Genomic DNA, 20,974 nt, shown 5'->3' on the forward strand with positions numbered 1-20,974 from the left:
TAGGAGAAATAGAAATGTAGCTAAATTGAATATAAACTTTGTGCTTCAATTGTGTTAAAAAAAATCAAAATTATCTTACTTAGGCAGAATCTCTTAAAGATGTTTTGGGCTTTTTAAAGGCAATTCCAAAATTAATAAACAGAAGACTTCATATTCTACTGTTCTTCCCTCTTCTTCCTTGAGGTTCCAATAACCTCAATTTTAAATACAATTCTTTGCTCAGCAAACTTTAAAAATACTGCAATAAATCACATTATCATTAATTAATTGATAACAATCAATTATCATTAATTCTAATATGCCAGTGTAAGCAATATCAAATTTGAGGATACAAAGAACAAGTCAACTTGATAGTACTGCAAAAAATGGAGTTACAAAACTGCTGGTACAAATTTCCTCCCTGTATGCCTGAAAATATTTACAAAATATATTTTGCCCCACTGAAGAGTAAAAGTTACCTGTTTTCACACATATAAAGACATGAACTTCTCATACTGTTAAAAGCCTGGATAAAGATCAAACACAATGGAGAAGAAGCAATTTCTGATTATGTTAATTTTTTAGCCAGCAAGATCTGCTTAGCAAAAATATTTTTTTTATACTAAAAATATAAAAGGAAATTTAAAAATCAAATTCAAATGTGTACATCATCATTTCAGAAAGGAAAGTCTACTCTGAGTATTTAGCACAAAAATATTGTAGTTAATTTAGCAAAGCAAGATCCTGAAAAAAACAGAAGCATGGCTTGATTCTGTGAAATTAACTTGTACTTTTTTGGTCAGTGATGGCCACAGAGAGTATAATATACACTTTATTTACATGTTAATATATTTTTTCTTTTATATAAATATATATATATTATATAAATATATACATATATCCTTGGTCCTGGTCCTGCGACCGCAACTTCCCTCAAATGTGCTATTTCTGACAAACAGAAGAGAGTGGAGACTCCTATTCTGCCCATCAATTTGTGCAGCTTGTCTGGTAGGATTTGAAATCAATTTCACTTCACTAGGAAATGGTTGGTGCCACAGTTCTAGGGGTGACACATTTCTAGGGGGCATCAAATCTTATGTTTTCCTAACCTAGAGTTTCAGCTAGGAGGGCAATTCATGCTCTCTGAGTATTTTCTAAGCAACATGAGGCAAAGACAATGAGTAATTCTAAGAAACAATTTTTTGTGTGTTTAGTAAGACCCGGGTAAACAGAAGCGGGACATATTTTAAAGACACGGTATCCAGAGTACTATATGTAGTACCATTAAAGATTGGTGATGCAAGCAAGCAACAAAACAATTTCAACTACAATAAAATGTGTGCAGTTTTCAAGCTGTGCTGTTTTTTTATAGCTATGTCTTTGACTAAAAAGAAATAATTAATTCTGAATAACAAATTCAACAAAAAATAATATACCATCTATTGTGACTCCGATCAGAATAGCAGCATACAGTTTATTTCAACACAGAAGGATATGAAGGCCTCAGGAAAGTTGCCAGGATTTCAGTATGGCTTCATTATAATGACTAAGTAATAATACAGCGAAAGTCAAAGTGGAAGTGTAACCAGAAGGACCAATATGAGATTAATTTTATGTCCTCTTAGACTGCCAACACTAGATTTCTGCTTAAGAGAGAACAGATATATAGAAAGAAAAACAATAAAATCTACATTCAGTATGCACCAGACATTAGACTTCAACATGAGATAGAACTTTCTCTCCCTGGTTATACACAGACAGCTGACTGCAAATTACTGAAATCCACCAAAAATATATATTGTTAGGTTTTGGATAAAATTATTTCAGAAGCAGTCAAATCAGTGGCATAGCTTCTGATATGTCACTGTGGTTTAAAATGATCACCATTACTTTGAGGAAAGTGGTAAGTATTCACAAACAACATTCCTCCTTCTACACTCCACAAATTACCATACAAATCTAAGTCAGTTATCTTAAAACTGTTCTGGAAACTTCCTCATCTTCTTCAATACAGAGGTTACTTTATACCTCTTGCACTAGGGTGGAGTGCAGACCACCTTGTAAAACCCTTGTACATTTCTCATTAGAAAACCTATATTCTCTAGTGTATTTTATTCTTTCTGAATGTGAGACTTTTATTCAATATGATTCATAAGAATTTGTCACCTTTTCCCTTCAAAATTTATCTTATGCTAAGAAAGAACAGGCATTCCTATGTAACTTACAGAGTATCTCTGTCACAGCACTGTTCCTTTTCTAAAGGTCACAATTATTTCATCATCAATTCATGCAAGAATATTTCCATGCTCATAATACTTTGTTTCCCACGTCCTGAACTTCAAATGTGGCAATGGCACTGTTCCTGCAAATTGTGAGACTACAGTCTGACTCATCATCTTAGTATTACTTTGTCCTAACCCTGTATTTCTCTTCTTGTTCATGAAGAAAACATGAAGTGATGTCACCCTACACTAGAGGATCAGCTGCATCCACACTTAACAAAACCTTGCTTGGAGGAAGTTAGGAAGGAAAGGCAGACAGTTAAAAGAAGACTGGAATAAATTTAACATTAAATAAGAAGATTTCTCTACATTGACAAGATTCCTAAAGAGTTAAACTGAATATGGTTACCATGGAGCTGACTCCCACAGAAAAAAATTACAGCATTTTGAAACATTTGTTGGAAGCACACAGGCAGACAAATAAATGACACTGCATCATGTTCAGTCTTTATTAGGTCACCTAAATTCTACCTGCAAGTGGAAGCTGAAGGGAAGGATTTTTATAGGCTTTTACTGACTATTTCAGCCATAGCCTTTCTAATTTAGAAATCTTTGGTGAGAACTGCAGGTAAGTTTCTTGGGCAATGGAAGACTTCACCATATTAACGCACTTCCTTATTATCAACAATGGCTCCAAATGAACTGAGGGGTTTGGTTTAATTGTAAATGTAAAAAAACCACAACAGCCAAACAATAAAAAATACAAAAGAATGCTGACTTCAATCTTTCCCCTTCTTTGTAGGAACTTCATCTCTACTCATGAATTTGATTATGTAAAAGGCAACCCATGTCTGAGAAGATTACTGGTAATTTTTATACCAGTAGTATAAAAAATTTAAAGTAGTAGCTATTTTTATACCTTCTCAGTAGCTGGACATGACACTGACTTTTGTGAATATGTTTGTGTTTTGTCTCAGACCTAATGCATACTACAAGAAAAGAGTACTTTCCAACTCTAAAGCCATGGTAACAAGGACATAGACAAGATTTTAAGGAATTTTTAAAATAAACTATTTCTATTATCTGTTGAAGTGTAACAGTTCTAGTTCTACTCTAACGCACTGATTGCATGTTCTCAGATACACCATGTTTTCACCATGGGCTTCCTGAGCACAATTCAAGTAACATTAGGGCTATCACATTTTATTCTTCATAAACTCAATGATCAGGAATGTCATTCCTACTCCTTGAGGATAGTTCTCTCAGTGAACAGAAATCCAGCTATGACTGTAAGCCTGCTTTAGAGAGTTTTGGCTTATAGACAGCTTACAGTGCTATTCCTAAATTTTTCCTTCTGACTCAGCACGAAGGACTCTTTCTCTGGCTGATTCTGTCTCAGAGGGCACACTTCTGATAAAGTCCTGTGCCTTATAAAATATTAAGCTGGGTGAGTAAATACTGTTAGAAGAACAAAGTCATTCAGTGGGAACACATAATCTGTTAACAAACTGCTTGGGGAAGAGTGTCTGGAAAGCTGCCTGTGAAAAAGGACCTGGGGGAGTTGGTCAACAGCTGCCTGAACATGATCCAAGAGTGTGCTCAGACAGCCAAGACAGTCAATGGTATCCTGACTTGTATGAGAAGTAATGTGGCCAGCAGGATCATCCCCCTGTACTTGGCACTGGTGAGGCTGCACTTTGAATCCTGTGTTCACTTTTTGAGCCTCTCACTACAAGACAGACACTGAGGTGCTGGAGCATGTCCAGTGAAGGGCAAAAAGGTGGTGAAAGGACTAGAGGTGTGGCTGAGGAAACTGGGATTGTTTAGCCTGGAGAAAAGGAGTTTCAGGGGAGAACTTATTACCTTTTGCAGCTCCTTGAAAGAGGCTGAGGTGGGAATCAGTCTTTTCCCAAGCAGCAAGATGCACAAGTACAGGTTTAGATTGGATATTAGGAAGAATTTCTTCACTGTAATATTTGTCAAGTATTGAAAGATGCTGTCCATAGAAGTGACAACATAACTAGATGTATTTATAAGATTCATAGATGGAACATGGTTTAGTGATGAACACAGCTTTTCTAGCTTAACATCCAGACTCAATCTTAAGGGTCTTTCCCAGCCTTCATGATTCTATGATTCTTTCCTATGGTGCTGTAAGGAGAAACCATATTTCTGGAATTACTTCTTTCTGAATTAAAGTTAAATTTTCTTCAAAATTGAAATGTGATACTGGAAAGAAAACACTCTTAAGAGCATCAAAAGCAGTATTACAATCTTATCTGACTGATGCCAATGTAAATAAAGACTTGTGACTACCTGAGCACTTGACATTTCACCAGTTTCTCTTAGACAATACAGAAAGATTGTGCTGACCACACCCAACATGAATCTAGGAAATTTACTGCCCTGTACCTACCAGAATCTTGCCAGAAATACCTTGGCAGGCCAGGGACTGTTCCCAATAGGCAGTACAGCTAGTATCCTGGCAATTTGTTTAGCTGTATGCATGTAGGGTATATACCTCCACTTTATCTCAAGGCTAGAGAATTGACTGTGGCTATTTCATTTATTAACATAGTTAGCGATTTTACAGCCTTTAGAGGAGGTTTAGGTACATAACCTGTCTGCTTTTTTTAGGTTGGAGTCTAGGTTGAATTTATATTCTTTAATGTATGTCAATATGGCCTTGCTATGAAAGGTGAGCAAGTTCTGACCAAAAAAGAGGAATTTACTGTGTCACTGTCCAAGAAGTGGTTGTCACCAATGTTTAAAGGAGAGTGAGACAGCAGGAGTATAAACAAGAGAAAACAAAATTTTAAGGAAACCAAACATCCAGTCACATAAAAGTAAGCTAAACAAACTCAGTTTACTTCTTCCAGAAAAGAAGAAAATTTGAGAGGGAATATATTTTTTCTTTATAAATATATTGATAAACTACAGTTGAAAAATTTACACATAAAAAAGATCTATAAATATATTAAAATATTTAGAATTTTAAAATGAAGGAAGTTTACTAGATTACTGGGTTGGTACCTTGATAAAAGCAGCAGGAGAAAAGTTATAATTAGCTATAAAACTGAATTTCAGTTCAAAATGGATTCAATTACTCAAAATGTTCTTCCCAGTCCTCTGTTCTTGTGATGCATAAATAAATGTTTCCACATTAACGTAAAGCAAATGCAAGACTAATCTGAGAAAAGATAATTCAGATGGTTGCTGTGTGGTAAAAATGCGGCAAACAAAAAGACTGGAAAGGCTCAGTGACTTAACAAGTCTGAAGAAGAGCCTGTGAAGATGGTCTTTGAGGAGTAATGACAGAGAAATTTCAGCATTATCAGCTAAGTATCTTTATTGTTTGCTGTATTTACTCCATATTTAAGAAAATGTGGCCATGCTTATTACTAAATTAGATTCCACTTTGAAGCTGAAAAAGAAAAGTACCAAACCATTTGTAATTTTCCACTAAGAGCAAGCAATCTCCTGGTAAGACCCACAATTTTGACAAGTCATGCATATCAAAATTAATAAAAAGCCTGCAATTTCCTATAATTCCTTGATATTTCTTATGATGCCAAACAACAAGAGAGACAAGGACAGTTGTCACTCTGTTTTTTACACCCTCAGGTAGAGCTAAAGGGGAAGTGGGTATGAACTGGTGTGTCAGTCTTTCCTTGAGAATTTTCACTACTAATGTGTATTCACAGTGACTGAATATAAAAATTATTGGTCACTCTAGTCAACTCTATCCCCATACTTCCATTTTTTCATCACTGTGATATTGCTAACCTTCTTGTCAAAGAAAAAAAAAAAAAAATCTCTGTGAGATAATTGTACCTTAGTGTTTTCCTTCTTATCCCATTAAGTATGTTTTACAACTCATCCTTCTGTTGTCCACAAAAATCGGATTCATTTTATGATATGCAACAAGCCAATATTTACAGTTAGAGAGACATTGATTATTTATTTCAGAACTGTGCAAGCCTGGGTGTCTGGTGGTATTCCACAAAACAAGCACAGCATCTATCAAAAATTTTTACTATTTGTACATTTTCGCAAACTAAGGAATTAGCATTCATTGGCTACAAGTTGCATAAGTCTCTTATTTATTTGCATTCTATTTTCTATTGGTTAATGGTTCTCTCATTTCCCACAATGATTACTCCACATGCTCAGGCTTTCTCTTTTTTTGGGTTGGTGGGTGTATTGTTCCAGTGGTCCCAATCTCCCCCTGCTGGGATTACCTTTTAGGCAGTTGGAGCCAATTTCAGCACACTTGCTGGGTTGGGTTTATTGGTTTCTTCCTTGGGAGCTCTGCCAAGTGGTCCATAAATTCTGCATTCTTTGTGTCCACTTTCAGTGGGCATCCTACTTCCCAAGCCATGTTAACCTCCCCCTAGGTCTGAGATTGCTGAAGCATGTCCAGCTCTGTACCTTAACAAGGCAATTCTACCAAGTAATTTGTGTTTCTAGCTCATGGACATCACTTGGAACTTGCATGTTAGCTGCTCTGTTTCATGGATTAAATCTCCTTTCTTGTTCATCAGGTTTGAAAGCACACAAAGATCAAACATCAAAGAACATCCCTTCTTAAGGGGATAGTCCACATTTTGCAACACTTTCTTTAGATGCCATCCCTTCAGTCAAGCAAATTCCATTTCCGTTAAGTTTGTGGTACTAATCACAAATGCCCAGTTACAAAACATTCAGGTTAGGATTTAGTTTTAGATTTTTGGTTGGGGAATCATCTATAATCTCCCACAGATGGTAATTCCCTGCAGAGGTAACCCACTAGCATTTTCTGAGTTGTTTGACTGTTTGCTCTTGTGGTTTCACCTGCTTCATTTAACTTTTACTTGACACCTTCATTTTGTTGTGTAATATTTAAAATGTGTGATGATCCCTCTTCATACTGACCATTCCTTGTGCACTCGTCTGCAGCCTGTCCACCCTCACATCCACTTTGTGTCAGGGAATGCATTGTTTTCTTGCATTTGTACACAGGTAGCTCCTAGCCTTTATCTGGGTGCAACAGAATAAAAATCAAACCTGGTCAAATATCCAAAAAGAAGCAAAACAGTTTATTGTCCTGATAGTCTTAACATTTGTGTTATAACACAGATACTACTGTGTTTATTTAGATTAAAACCACAGTTTGCATAACAGCTGTAAACATTAAGAGAGTCCTTTAAAGCATATTAATTAGGCTAAAACATGGGTTTTAATCATGGTTCACTTGAGATGGTTTAAGATAATTCTTTCAAATTTAGCCATCATTCAATAAGTGGACTGAAATTACTACTTATTGCAACATAAGGAGTGGTTGTTCTACTTCTTTAATGCTAAGTCAAATCTTAATATAAAAGGCATAGAAATTAAATATCCAATTTTTTTTTTAAATTGAGCTACAGATGCAGAAGGTCTCCCTTTCTGCATCTACAGGCTCTCACATTTAGAACATTTGCAACATACTTTCTAATTACTATTTAAGAGCAGTACATTCTCATCATATATAACTACCAGTGACTGACTCTTACACAAACCTGTAACATTTTATCAAGTTCTGCATATGAGCATTACACTAACTTGTAAATAGCTGAGGACCTGCAGCCAATGATTCAAGCACAGCTAATAGTCACAAGAGCCATGAAAACTATATATGTACTAGACAGAAAGTAACCAGAGTGAATATGCATATAGAATATTGTAACAGGAGAAGAAACACTTGGGAAGAAGCAGGTGTTCAGACCTCTATTTTAGGACAGAAGCACATTGCCCAACATTGTCTAAGACAGCATTTCTGCAAATATTGTAGCTCTTCACCTTGCATATCCCCATCCCATCCCCCAAATGCTTAAAAATCAAAGTGCAATTATCCTATAATCAAACCACCATCCTTAAAAAACTCAAACAATTGTCATGTGTACTGAGAATCCTGACTACGTAAACCTCTTCTTGAACAGAAGTTATTTTTGGGATGCTATCTCAATCAAAGAAAACTGCACTTGCGTGGTGACTTGGTCAGATGGGAACTAAGTTGGCACTGCTAAAAGCTCACTACTTTTGCCAGGTTTGTACAATATTACAGGATTACAGAATTAACTAGGTTGAGATCATCGTGTCCAGCCTATGACCAAACACCGCCTTGTCAAGTAGACCCTGGCACCAAGTACACATCCAGTCTTTATCCTTAAACACCTCCAGGGATGGCGACTCCACCACCTCCCTGGGCAGCCCATTCTCATGCCTAAACACCCTCTATGTGAAGAACTTCTTCCTAATGTCTTATTCCTAGTTTCCAGAAAATAACTGTGTCTTTGCCTATGTCTTCTGCAGCTGCATTTAAGAGCAATAGCTCTGTGACTCCTATTGTAACAACTGCAAGCAGTTGCCTGGAAGTAGTCTGAAGTGAGGATGATCTTCCATCGACTCCCATGTTATCATTGGCTCCCTGTCTAGTTTGTTTTAGAAAAACAAGGAAAAGAGACACAGATGTGAAAATATAAAAGTAGTAAAGTAATCAGGATGCAGTTAAATTGCACAAATACATGACAGAACTATATAATATGTGATTAATTTTCTAAATAGCACTAGAAATATTCTACAGATGTCATGGACTGTCTGTAGCAGAATATCACCATTCTTCATCTTTTTTTTGTCTTGACGATTTCTTGTCCCCCTTCCCCTCCTTTTTTTACATTGTGGTGAAGACATTTCACCCTTTAGAATGTTGTGATTTATGATTCTAAATGGTCTTCATATTGGCAAAGGTAAGAAAGGTCATATTACCACTCTAATTGGCAAGTTAAGCTTCACAAATAGGCCCTTATTTCGTCAGTGATGTTATTTAAGCCTAAGGTCAACCTTGAGGGAAGCTGGTTTGTGAAGATCCCTGGCAGAAAAAAATGTGTGTTTCTAACAAAAATAAACTTCTGTCATGAAATTCAATTAACATGCTCTGAATTAATCTAGAACCTTTCACATACCACCAAGCTTCCTGAATTTCAAATAAATCACAGAAAGTAAGTACTTCCAACTCAAAGTTGGTGGTTTTCAGTAGCAATGCACCAGTGGATACACCATTACAGCTTATTGCTTGTGACAAGTAAATATCAACTATGACAAGAAATAGGAACTATATGCTGGTAAGCAGTAAAAGGTCATTTAGAAAAGCTTCTTATCTGATAGATAGATAGGTTCAGATAACCTAACTTATCTGAAGTTAGGTTAGCTAGGCCATGCACAATGAGTCATCAAATTGTGGCTTTTCAAATCAAAAACTAAACAAAAATGTTAGTAAGAAAAACATTCTCCATTCTGATAAAGTCCTCTTCCTTAATAAAGATCTTTTTTGAATATTATCAATATATTCTCATTTATTCATGTCAGTGTATTTTAAATGCATGTGATATCCTTTCTTTCCTCTTTGGGGAAACTCTTTACTAACTTAGCAATTAGTGCATCTTCTCTACTGGAAGAGCAATCTTGCTGTTTAAACAATATTTACAAGATATGACAAATATTGTAGCACATTCTTTTGGACCTTACCATTTATTAAAGCCTAACTGATTTAGTAGTTCTTCTCTTAACTTTCACAGTGATACAAGCATACCACACAGCACTGTTCATTTCATGCCTAAAGGAGATCTGATGCAAAATGTGTAAATGAAAGAATTCTGAAACTCAGGCTGATTTCTGTGAGTAAAGCAAAGTGATTCTCCTCCAGGCCAGCTTTGATATACTAAGCTTTTACTATTTCATACATGAAACTGAAGCAACAATGGGAAAATGTTCCCATCACTGGTGAAGGATATAATTCCATGTACTATCGAATAACACTGTTGTATTTCTTTCTGTGAAACTTTGTCCAGTAAAATTGTTTTTTGCAGAGCAGCTTAAAATCACTATTAAAAAAACATTAGTCTTGAAAAAGAGTCATAATAGTTGCTGATTTTTTCTTTTCTTATAAAACAAAAATTTATTTTTAAAAAATTATATTAACATACTACTATTGAAGCTTTTTTTAAAAAATGCTATAGTAGTTGTTTTTACTATGTATGTACAAAACAACTTTTTTCCATCTTTATAGAAATCAAAATATTAGAAAAAAGCTTCAAACTATGCAAGAAGCACGTCATGATTGTTTTACAAAAAGACATATCAACATCTTTATTAAGAGAAACATGACAAGAAAATATTATGAGTCTAATTAGAAACAAAATCGAAGATAATAATAGAATCCAAATATTCTACACTTATATTACCTGGCACAATAGGAGATGCAATAGCATCTAATTGTACAAGTGGAAATATTTTGGACCTGTACAAGATCCAGAATTTTACCTCATTCCATTTCATGGAAGAAATTCTTAAAAATTTAGGGATATCTTGAGCAAAACTACAATAAACACAGTAAATACATCTTGAATAAAAGCAAATACCTAAAGCAAATATGGATAATCAGCATTCACAATGACTGAAGGAAGAGGTGTTGATTGACAGAATTACTTTAAAGAGTTGTAACAGCAGAAAGTTAACTAAAACTGATAGATTTAATAAGGCTTAATTGAAACTTTTGAAATAATAATCAACAATTAGTGATCCAGTGAGAATACCTATCCTTTATAATCAAGAGTTGCTTGAAGAGTTATTGAGGTACTGCTCAGTATTCAAGCACTCAGCTCTTTTATTCACTGACACAACAGAGCTACGTTAAAGATGGGGCCAGTCTGACATTATCTAAGACAGTCACCAAGGATTCAGTGTAGTACACAGAGAAATTTTTTTGGAGTTGTTTTTAAAATATTTGAGCTAGAAATTATTTTTTTGTTGTTGTTACACTGTGTGAAACAAAAATTGAAAACGAACAAACAAAAAAACTTAAGAACTTCTTAAATAATCTGTCATCCCAGTTGACACATGGGTGATTCAGCCAACAAAAGTGTCAGTTGCCCTCAGCCACCTGTAACTGCATCTACACCAGATTACCTGCAACTACTTCCAGACATGGTAAAAAAGTAATTAAAATAAATAAAGATTTCCAACACATCTGCAAAACTTTACTAGGAAAGCAAGTAATGAGCAACATACAACTCTTAGAGAGGAGGTTTAGTGTCTGAAAATTAAAAATGTTAATGTATTCCTAAGCATTTTTAAAAATCTCACTCTTTATTAATTCTAGTGTATCAAAGTAGTTAATGAAATAAAGGAAAAATGCAAAGATTTTAACGAAGGTTTGGCACACAGTAATCATTAACTTTCCACAGATAAATCAGTAAATCAGATCTTATCAATCCCTATTAGCATTTAGTCCTGTAATAGTCAATATGAGAGCAGCCAAGAATCTTTTGTCCCCTGAATGTTCTTCACAAAAATGTTACCTTGTAATTACAAATGCAACATGCATAAGATCAGAACGAGGTCTTCCAAATTCTAAACTCCACTTTCCCCAGCTTTGGCCACGTATAAACAATAATGTCTATTGATTTTGATCTCTTGAAATGTGCAACAGAAATGGATATGCATTTGAGAAGGCAGTTAGGCTGGTAACTTGGAGCTTAATATTGACAGGTGGGGTTAATTTTGTTTTAGTCAAAATGTTAACTAACTGTATCAATATTTCTGTACATTCTTCATCAGCTTCTGAATTATACAAACTCCTGACATTAATCATCTTTAATATGTATCAGGTGTATAAGTCCTCTGAGAATTTTCCATATTCAGAAAAGATGAGGCAGCGAAGTCAAGGAACATCAGATGGAATCTTGGGAAATGGGAGTCATTTGGCCTTAAGCATTCTAGTGAATCATCTGTGCCATTAACACTAGTATATATTCTAAGCTTGATGATCCTTGTACTCCCATTTGTACATGGTACTGCTGATGTAGTTCAAAAGCATGTTAAACTTCCAGTGCTGTAAATTAATTCCACATCTTCTGTTCAAAGGGTGTTTCAATTTGGAAGTTGAAATTCTATTTTTTGTACGAGTAAATTTAAAACATTTTATTTAAGTTGCATTTCTTCTGTATTACTTTCTTACTTTGAAAGAGATTTCAAATTATTGCAATTGTGTCAAGAGAAGTTGTTTTTCTGGCACAAGGTATTAGAGAACATGGCTGAGTGCTGAAGTAGCTGAAATACTGAAGACTGACAGGGATGTTTGCTGTGGACTAAAAACAGCTCAGGCGGGAGCTGACTACTCAGCTCACAGAGGAAGCAGCACTTGCTTACTTGGATAAAAGCCCAGTAGAAGGAACAAACTTGATGTTACTACTGAATCTTTCACCTTATGTTGCTGATGTCGCTACTGTTACTTCTGCTGACTGTGGCTGACGCTCCTCCCCAGAGATGCGATGTGCCAGAAGAGGGAACTGGAAAAGGGTGGTTGCAGATTGGTCATCAGCTCCTACTTACAGCTGAGCCCCGTCTGCGGAGACTGAGAGCTGACTGACAGCAGGTGTGCAGTGGCTGACAATCAACAGCTCCCTGAGCCTCATACTCAGACACTACCAAAAGCAGATCGAGCAGGTCTAAATTTCCCTATAGGCTTTTGTAATTCCAATGCATATCCAATCTTGAACTACTTTAGACACACCCTGAGGTGTCACATACTTGCCATTTGCACTTCAGAACAGCACTGTAATTTTCAGAAAACACATCTCCAAAAGTTACCCAAGCACATGAAGTATTTAGGTAGAAAATATGTGCTGAAATTAGAACATACATTCTATTAAAGTAGTATCTGATACTCAATTTTAGATCTTCCAGCACCAAAACCACTATATCCTACTAAGTTATAGACAGAGGAAATGGTCTGGTGATGTTGTCCTGTCATTAAAGACAGAATATAAATTTAAAACTTCTATACTGAGAAAATAAACCAAAACACTCATTAAGGCATACATTAATACCTCATGTTTTCCTTCTGAATCTTTTGAAGTGTATTTATGTTACCATTTTTTTTTTAATTGAGATGTTAATTTTACTGTCCATAGATGTGTGTGCTTATTATATAGCTGCACTGTTATTATATGTCCTTTAGGAAAATGTGCATTTTGTGTATGAAGTCAAGAGACATAGAACTTTTAGCTAGTGTCCTCATTGAATTCAATATCTTCAAAATAACTGCATGCCAGTTTTATTTTTCATCCCCTCCATGTCTGCAACTCTGCTTTAAATTTTGGAATGTGTAGCTAATGCACCTGGCAGCATTTGGCTGTGTGGTCACAGCACTGCCATGGGAACTGAGAAGAGGCAATATTCACTGCTGGATTTCAATATGAATCATACTCAGTTAGTACAGCATGGGACTAGAGATCAGAAAAGCTACTTGCTGTATTCTATCAAAATGCATAACATCACTAACAAATTCACTGTTTATTTTGCTGAACATATTAATTCCTATTTAGACAGCAAAAAACAGAACAGCAGAAAACAAATCCCTGCAACAACCACCAGTGTGGCTAGGAGAAAATAGGGAAATATATGCTCGGGTATTAATTTAGGATTATTGCATGGTCACAAATCTTATCAAAAGGCTTTTCACTCACTGATATTCTAAGGCAATATTGAAGAGTTTTGCTTGACTGTAACAAATTTGATGTTATTTCCACAGAACTGCATCAACATCAAATACCTGCAGAAATACAACAGGGAAAAAAAAAAAAAAGGAAAATAAACTAACAAGGAGTTAGTTAGAGCTATCCTAGAAGTTAAATCAATCACAAATATATTCAATGTCACAAGTATTCTAACAATACACTGGATTTGTAACATTGCAGTATATACACAGATTTCTTTTTGAAATAGCGTCTTTAAAATTTATGCTGTAGAAAGAAGCAGTGGAAAAGCATGATTCTGAGTTCATGTAGTATAATGTTGCTTTAACTGATGTTGACTGGTCTAATATGAAGCAACTTGTTAAAGTGCAAGTTGTTACATATAGTTATACATACCCATTGATATGATATGCTATATGATACATCCATACATATATCATACATACATGTACTATGATTATATGTTGTTTTGCAAATCTGAACTTTGCTGATCTACATGCTTGTAGAAAAAAGCAGAATTTCTGCCTATTCTATAGAATAGAATAAAATAAAACATGCTAAATAAAACAAAAGAAATGTCTCAAGGAAACCAACCAACCAATGTACCATCTCAAGAGTAATGTCAGGACCTTTTGGAAGTGTATTCCTACCTCAACTACCTTCAATTTGATAGAAAGAAATCCTCTTTCACCTCTGATTAATCATGGCACCAGTCTTCATTGTTCACCATTTTATCTGCAAAAACTCTACTTGTCTTTTACTCTTTCTGCTCCCCTTTACCTGATGCAGTCTTCCAATACACCATCACCCAAATAATGCATTTTTCCCAGATTATTTATTACAGCTGGGGTTTTTACAAACTTCAAACAACTTTTATTAAATTAAATATACCAAATTACTGAAGTGTTTCCCTTTCCATCTAAACATGGTGCAAAGAACTATTTAATGCCAGGAGCCTAAAATACACATTTACATTTATTTTGCTTCAAAAGAGAAATTACTACAAATTAATTGAAAGGCTGATATAGATATCAAACAACTGCTCCAACATGTTTGGAGGTTAAAAAAAAAAGACACACACTACAGTCTGAAGCAACGACTGTTGTCTTTAAACTATGGTAGACCATTCACTTAAAATTCTGCCTTGAAAAGAAGTTGCAATTAATTGCATAAGATTTATTCTTTATTTTATAAAAAATAAACACAGCATATCACAGCACATGATGCACTGGAAATTTTGTCATATTCTAAATTTGTCCTTGATATGATCCTACTTTCAGCAGGGAAATAGTCCTAAGCACAGAATGACCATGAGTAGTTTTGCCTATAGTGACAAACTGGGCAAAAATATTCATAAAGTTGAGAACACATGCAGGAAATAGAAGAGGCAGTTAAATAAGTGAAAATAAACTGAGCAACATTATTTACAATGAAGGACACTACAAGTTCTTAGAAACATAACTGAGGATAAATTTACAATATTAAATATGATATCCATGGTAGAAAATTAAGGAAATAAAAGTGATCGTAAATAGTTGTATTGCTCATAGCCTGAATTTTAAGAAGCAAAAAACAAGTCTATTTGAAAGACTCTTTAAAAAGAGAGGAAGAAACATGATGTACCCTTTGTTTTGTCGCATAATTTTTGTTGTACTACTTAAAAGCTTTAGAAGTATGGACTGCTACACAACTGTAAAACTACAGCAATAGGATCAGAAGGGGGAGATTTAATGCACAGAGATAAATAGATAAACAGATAAAGAAATATTTAACTCAAAAATAACTGAACTTCTAGCACACAGCAGCTCTCAGAAGCAATTCAAGTTTTACATAACACTCTTTATTTTTACCACTTTTTTGAAAGGGTTTTTTTGACTGACTAATGACCTGCTGCGTTGTGAATTGCAGCACATTTCAGTGACAATAGACAAAATGTTCTAATTAATTTGAAAACAATACAGTGGAATACACACAGATGTTCAAAAAGCACACAGAATTTGTGCCAGCTCCCTTAAAAAGGGCATCAGGAAGAATCCACTGATTTGATCTCAAGTCATTTCTTATCCTTTCTGTATTTTTCTGTAAATTCATGCACCACTCACTGTAATCAGTTTCCATATTTTCCCAGTTTTTAATTAAGCACTACTAAAGACTTCTCCCTAGAAAACATCTTCCATTATTGCTTGGTATTTGAACATTTGTCCAATGTATTTGTTTACAAGTATTGGTCTGGTGGGTATTTTATAGGAGGTATCTGAACTTTAGTGAATCAGGTCACAGAGATCTGTGCTACAGATTATCAGCATGCAGTTAGTAGCATAACTATTAGATATAAAATTGGTCTATTAAGGAAAACTTATTTTCATATCTCCACTTCATATGCTCTTTGTTATGTCACCAGAGATACACCACTGGGAACACAGATTTGATGAAACAACATGTAGTAGCAGCATCTAAAAATATCTAGTTTTATGCCACACTAATCCCTGATAAACTGAAATGATTTAGTACAACTCTTAAAAGAGTTTTTAAGAAGCATGATATAATCACTTTTTCTATTTATATTTGGCAGCAGTGTAAATGATGGAGGAAAAAAGAAATCTAATTCACACTCTACCTGAGAGTTCATATTGTAAAACTGATATTACTTCCCATCTCTTTGTAAATTGTAACATTGTAAATCTGAACAGCAGAAGACCTCATTTTCAAGAATTACTGATAGGAATGTGCACCCACAAATAAATATGTGAATGAGCCACTCAATTGTCTTGATTCTGAGCAGCAATTCAATGCACAAATGGTCCTAAAACTATCTGTAAACTTATTGTGTAAATTTACTTACATGGACTAGATCTTGATAAAAAATTCCAAATATTCTTTTCTGGGTCTTTGTAACAACAGTATTTTTCTATTTAAGTATATCAGATAACTACACTCAGTCTAGGGAAGAAAACTGTTTCCCATTCCTGTTGTAAACTTTTAGATAGTGATTGGAGAGGTTTAACAGAACACTTTGAAAGAAGCTGTTAACATAAGTTAAAGAAGAATCAATTGGTAAGGTCTTTGTCCCTCACAGAAATGAAGGACTAGTAACCAGCTGGGGAAGAATCACACGTACGCAGACACATCCACAAAGGCATATGTACACTTAGGCACAGACACACCAGCAAAAAATCTGTTTATATTTACAGAAAATTTGTTGACTAATGAACCATCTGAAAAAAATTATTTCTATTAAAATAAGGAGAAACTCTTTCCATTAATAGCATGAATTTCAGGAAAAATAGCAAAGCAACAGACCTATTACCTAGTCTGTTACCACCACAATTAGGACTCTAAGATGTCGAATGACTTTGATATGCTTCATTGCATTTAAAGCGCTTTGGGCAGGGGTGGGACTTCCCCTCCATCCTCAACCATGTTCTCAGTTACTGTTAGCAAGCTACTATTCAGGTACTTCTAATGGAAGAAGGCAAAAGCTCTTTGCTCCAAGACAGAGACCACCTCCTATTTGACTAATACAACAGCAGTGGGAACTTGTGAATAATTTCCAGAGAGGAGAGGACTTTTTCAATTTATTATAGCAGTAAATTCCCAGTAGCTAGGAAAGGCTAAAATGAGAATACTTTACACTCACTCATTCACATTAAGGGCAACAAGGTTCTTCAGATATCCCTCAGTATGTTATCTCAAAGCAGCACAGGTTATTGTATGTATTCTCACCTAATGTTGCATGATGTCAGTGACATTGATTTCTCATGTATTCACACCTTAGGAGGGGGTAACAAATAAACAATATGGGAAAATCATCTAAACAAATGGGAAACTAAAACACATCAGTACTGCATTTTACACACATGCAACAAATGCTTTGCTTCTCCCTTCCATACATGACACACTGAGTATCCAGACTCAAAACCAGAAGGAAGCCACCAGCTAGAAAAATAGATAAACAATTCCAAGCATTATTACAAGAAAGAAAACACCAAAGATTTCATAACAAAGACACAACAACAGGGTAGCAGTGTAGGAAAAAAATATGTGTGCTTATATATTTATTTATGTTCATGCTGAACTTACAAGTCAAGGAAAAATTCAGAACAGAAATTACGCAGTATAAATAACACCTTCCTTGAGATGCTGTCATTGCATGTAAAGGCTTTACACAAGCATTGGGACATACTTGAAATGAGTACTGAAGACATACCACTACTAGAGCAATGATAATGTTGTTATCCTCTCTGGAATTTGTTCTTTAGGTGCTTCTCCTTCCCATTGCTGCCAAACTAATCAAATATAAGGAATGTTTTGGAACAGAAAGTGACAGTAAAAAGCTTTCCATCAAATCTTATAAATGTGCCCACAAGTTGCTGCTCCATATAAATACAGATTTTATTTTCATGCATTAACAATCTTCTTGACCTTTTATATGAGAACATAAAAGTGAGGCACAAAACTAAACAACAACTTAGATTTGGAAGACAAAAATGTCATAACCAACAAAAAATTGAGGACAAAAGGACATTTGTCTTTAAGATGGCAAACAATAATTTAAGCAGATTTTTAAGAGTCGATTCTCTTGCTTTTTCAAAAAATGCTGTAGGGTAACTTTGAATCAAAAGATATTTAATCTTATTTTATACCTAATCAAGAAAGAGCTATCCCCAACACCCAAAAATAGCCTAGATAATTTCTCTCTAAAGACTCAAAAATTAAAATAGGGATATCAGCATTTTCAAAGGAAGATTCAGCTGCATAAGCCTGGGAAACATTCAGTAGCAATCCAAATTCCCAGAAAATATTTTGATTTGGAGAAGATCCTAATTGATTAACAATTTCATTGGAAGAATTCTTAAGGACTACTGTACTTTATGTTTGTAAGCACAGACAACTGTTTAGGCAGCAATAAAAGCTGTAAGAAATCAGTACTGAAGGTGTATCTCACTGTAGCACTCAGTATCTAATGTATGTTTCTTTTCTCAGTATATTAAGAAACAAGAATTTATCCCTTCCCCACAAAGGTGAAAGAAGTTTTATAATGGAGAGGAGGCAGCAGTAACTGATATGATTGTTTAGAGCAAGAAGTAGCTAGAACTTCCAAGACAGAAATCTAGTCCATTCTCTCCCCTGTAGAAGATTTCCTTGCACTATGTGGAACACTTCAGCATAGTGCCCCTTTTGCTATTTCCATTTTTGGCCCACACCTCTATTTAGCACTTTATTTCAACCATTGGAAAGAAGTCCAATAGAGTTACTCTAGCGTGAGAATGTATCACAGCAGCAGAAATTGCCATCTCATGTAGCACACACAGGCTACCTATGAAAGGGCAAAGCTTCTCACTCCATCACTGAGGATGGCTGCTCAGCCAAGGCATCATCCTAGAAAGTGAAAGGATGAAGGACACATTTAAAACTCCACTCTCAGATTAAAGGCTGGAGTAATCTGCTAAAATATGTACCTCTTAAAAGTGTAGTGGATGGGAGGAATGCTGGAAAAGATTCTTCATTGTCATTATTCATCCCCCCCTCCATGAAATTCTCTGAGGCTTAAAAGTGCTAATGACACTTCATCACACCTTAACAACTTACAGCATCAGCCATCACCTCACTCCAACCTTTATTTCCTTAAAATAACTTACCCCAGCCCCTCACAAATCAATCTTGTAATTTCTTACTTTGGGAACTTAGCATGTTTTATTTCAGTGACTTATCCTTTTAAAGTTGAATCAATTCTAGAGGAACCTGTTTCTGGAACATTATTTGTGATAAATTCAAAGTAAAGATAGCATGGAAAGAGGAGGGAATACACACATTTAATAGCAGTTTTTCCATCCTAGTTACACAACAACACACTCTTAGTCATGCAGGGTAAAAATAAGGAGACACAAGATGAGACATGAAAAGGATGTTACCCTATTCCCAAAATTTGATGCATGTACACTACTTGCTTAAAAGTCCAAATTAGTTGCCATAGTAGATTTGTGTAAAGCTTTAGGAAAGAATGGTGTGAGGGCTCTTTATAGAAAATTACACCAAGTGGAGGATATTTCACTAATTAACACCCCTTCGCAAAGAAATGCTTGTGTCCTTTAAAGATAAGCTTCCTTTAAGTAGGGAAAAGACCCCAAACGTTTGCAGAGCCCTGACTTCAACATCTGTTGGTATTCTCTACACAGAAGTGTGCTTCTGTGTGCATGTTTATCAGAAGAGGTCATCGGGGGCTTGCTTGGTTTATTCATCATTTTAAGGCACTCCTATTTGCAAAGCTTCTGTTAATGTCAGTGAAATCTAACCCAGACAGAAGTTTCAGAGGTCACATATTTGGCATGCTACATTTAGAAACCCAAGTACAAAGTTGACGAGGACGCTTCAAACACAGGGGATTACAGCGGAAATAGGTCTCCTTATACCAAACTGGCTATTGAGCAGATTCAGGGAAGAACACCCTGAGACTGCATGATGCTATTAAAGCTTTTATTCTTGCTTTATTTTATCCACTGACTAAATCAATTCTGCCATTTGGCAAAGCTCAGCACAGAAATAACACTTTATTTTCGATACAACAGAAAAGAAATAGACATGAGGCACAAAATCATGTACTACATGACCTATAAAAAGCAGATACTTACAGTTCGTAGGAACTGTATTTCATCTTCCCCTCCTTCACCCCCTTCAGCCATGGCTCTTGAGGAGTCAGCTCTGCTGAGGCTGATCGCCTCCACCGTCAGCTCCCTGCGCTCTGTAGCGCTCCTCTCCTATCAGTATTAGCATATAGCTAATCCACAGCCATATAGGGAGCTCAGCTAACTCCACTGCACTGCAGACTGTCAGTCAACCCCCTCACTGCCAGAGCCAACTGCGCTGCTTTTCCAGCTCAGAGCAAGCAATTCGCTCCCTTTTCTCTCTACCCTGGAGGCAAACCCCCCTACTGTTAAGGTGTTGCAGGAAGCATTCTATGCATCACTAGGTGTTGATTTCTTTCCCTCCAGATACTGTCTGGGAAGAACAATAATGGTGAAGTGTTAATAAAAGCAGAGCTTGAGCTTCCATTTTCGCAGATCAGGATAGCAAATTTTGCACTGAAATGTGTCAAATTCAGCAATTCTGAACCTACTGATTATGCAGCAGAAGGATGCAATCCCGATGATCACAGGACAAGCTGATTTTGACAGCAGGTATTTTCAGCTTGCTTACAATAATTTCCATTTCTTGATTCTC

General features: G+C 35.5%; 1 protein-coding gene across 7 annotated transcripts in view; it reads right to left on the bottom strand.

Moving 5' to 3' along the window:
- RYR3 (ryanodine receptor 3) overlaps positions 1-20,495 on the bottom strand; it is a 200,892-nt gene extending 180,397 nt beyond the window's left edge. For all 7 annotated transcript variants that reach the window (XM_088057565.1, XM_014249772.2, XM_088057564.1 and 4 more), the window contains exon 1: positions 20,386-20,495. In XM_088057565.1, coding sequence (XP_087913691.1) covers positions 20,386-20,436 — 51 coding nt within the window. In that variant the 5' untranslated portion in view covers positions 20,437-20,495. The remainder of the gene's footprint in view (positions 1-20,385) is intronic.
- Between the last annotated feature and the right edge of the window lie 479 nt (positions 20,496-20,974).

Source organism: Pseudopodoces humilis, chromosome 7 (assembly GCF_049639895.1).
Source record: "Pseudopodoces humilis isolate 2021_Gansu_Grassland_sample_001 chromosome 7, ASM4963989v1, whole genome shotgun sequence".
Lineage (NCBI taxonomy): Eukaryota > Metazoa > Chordata > Aves > Passeriformes > Paridae > Pseudopodoces > Pseudopodoces humilis.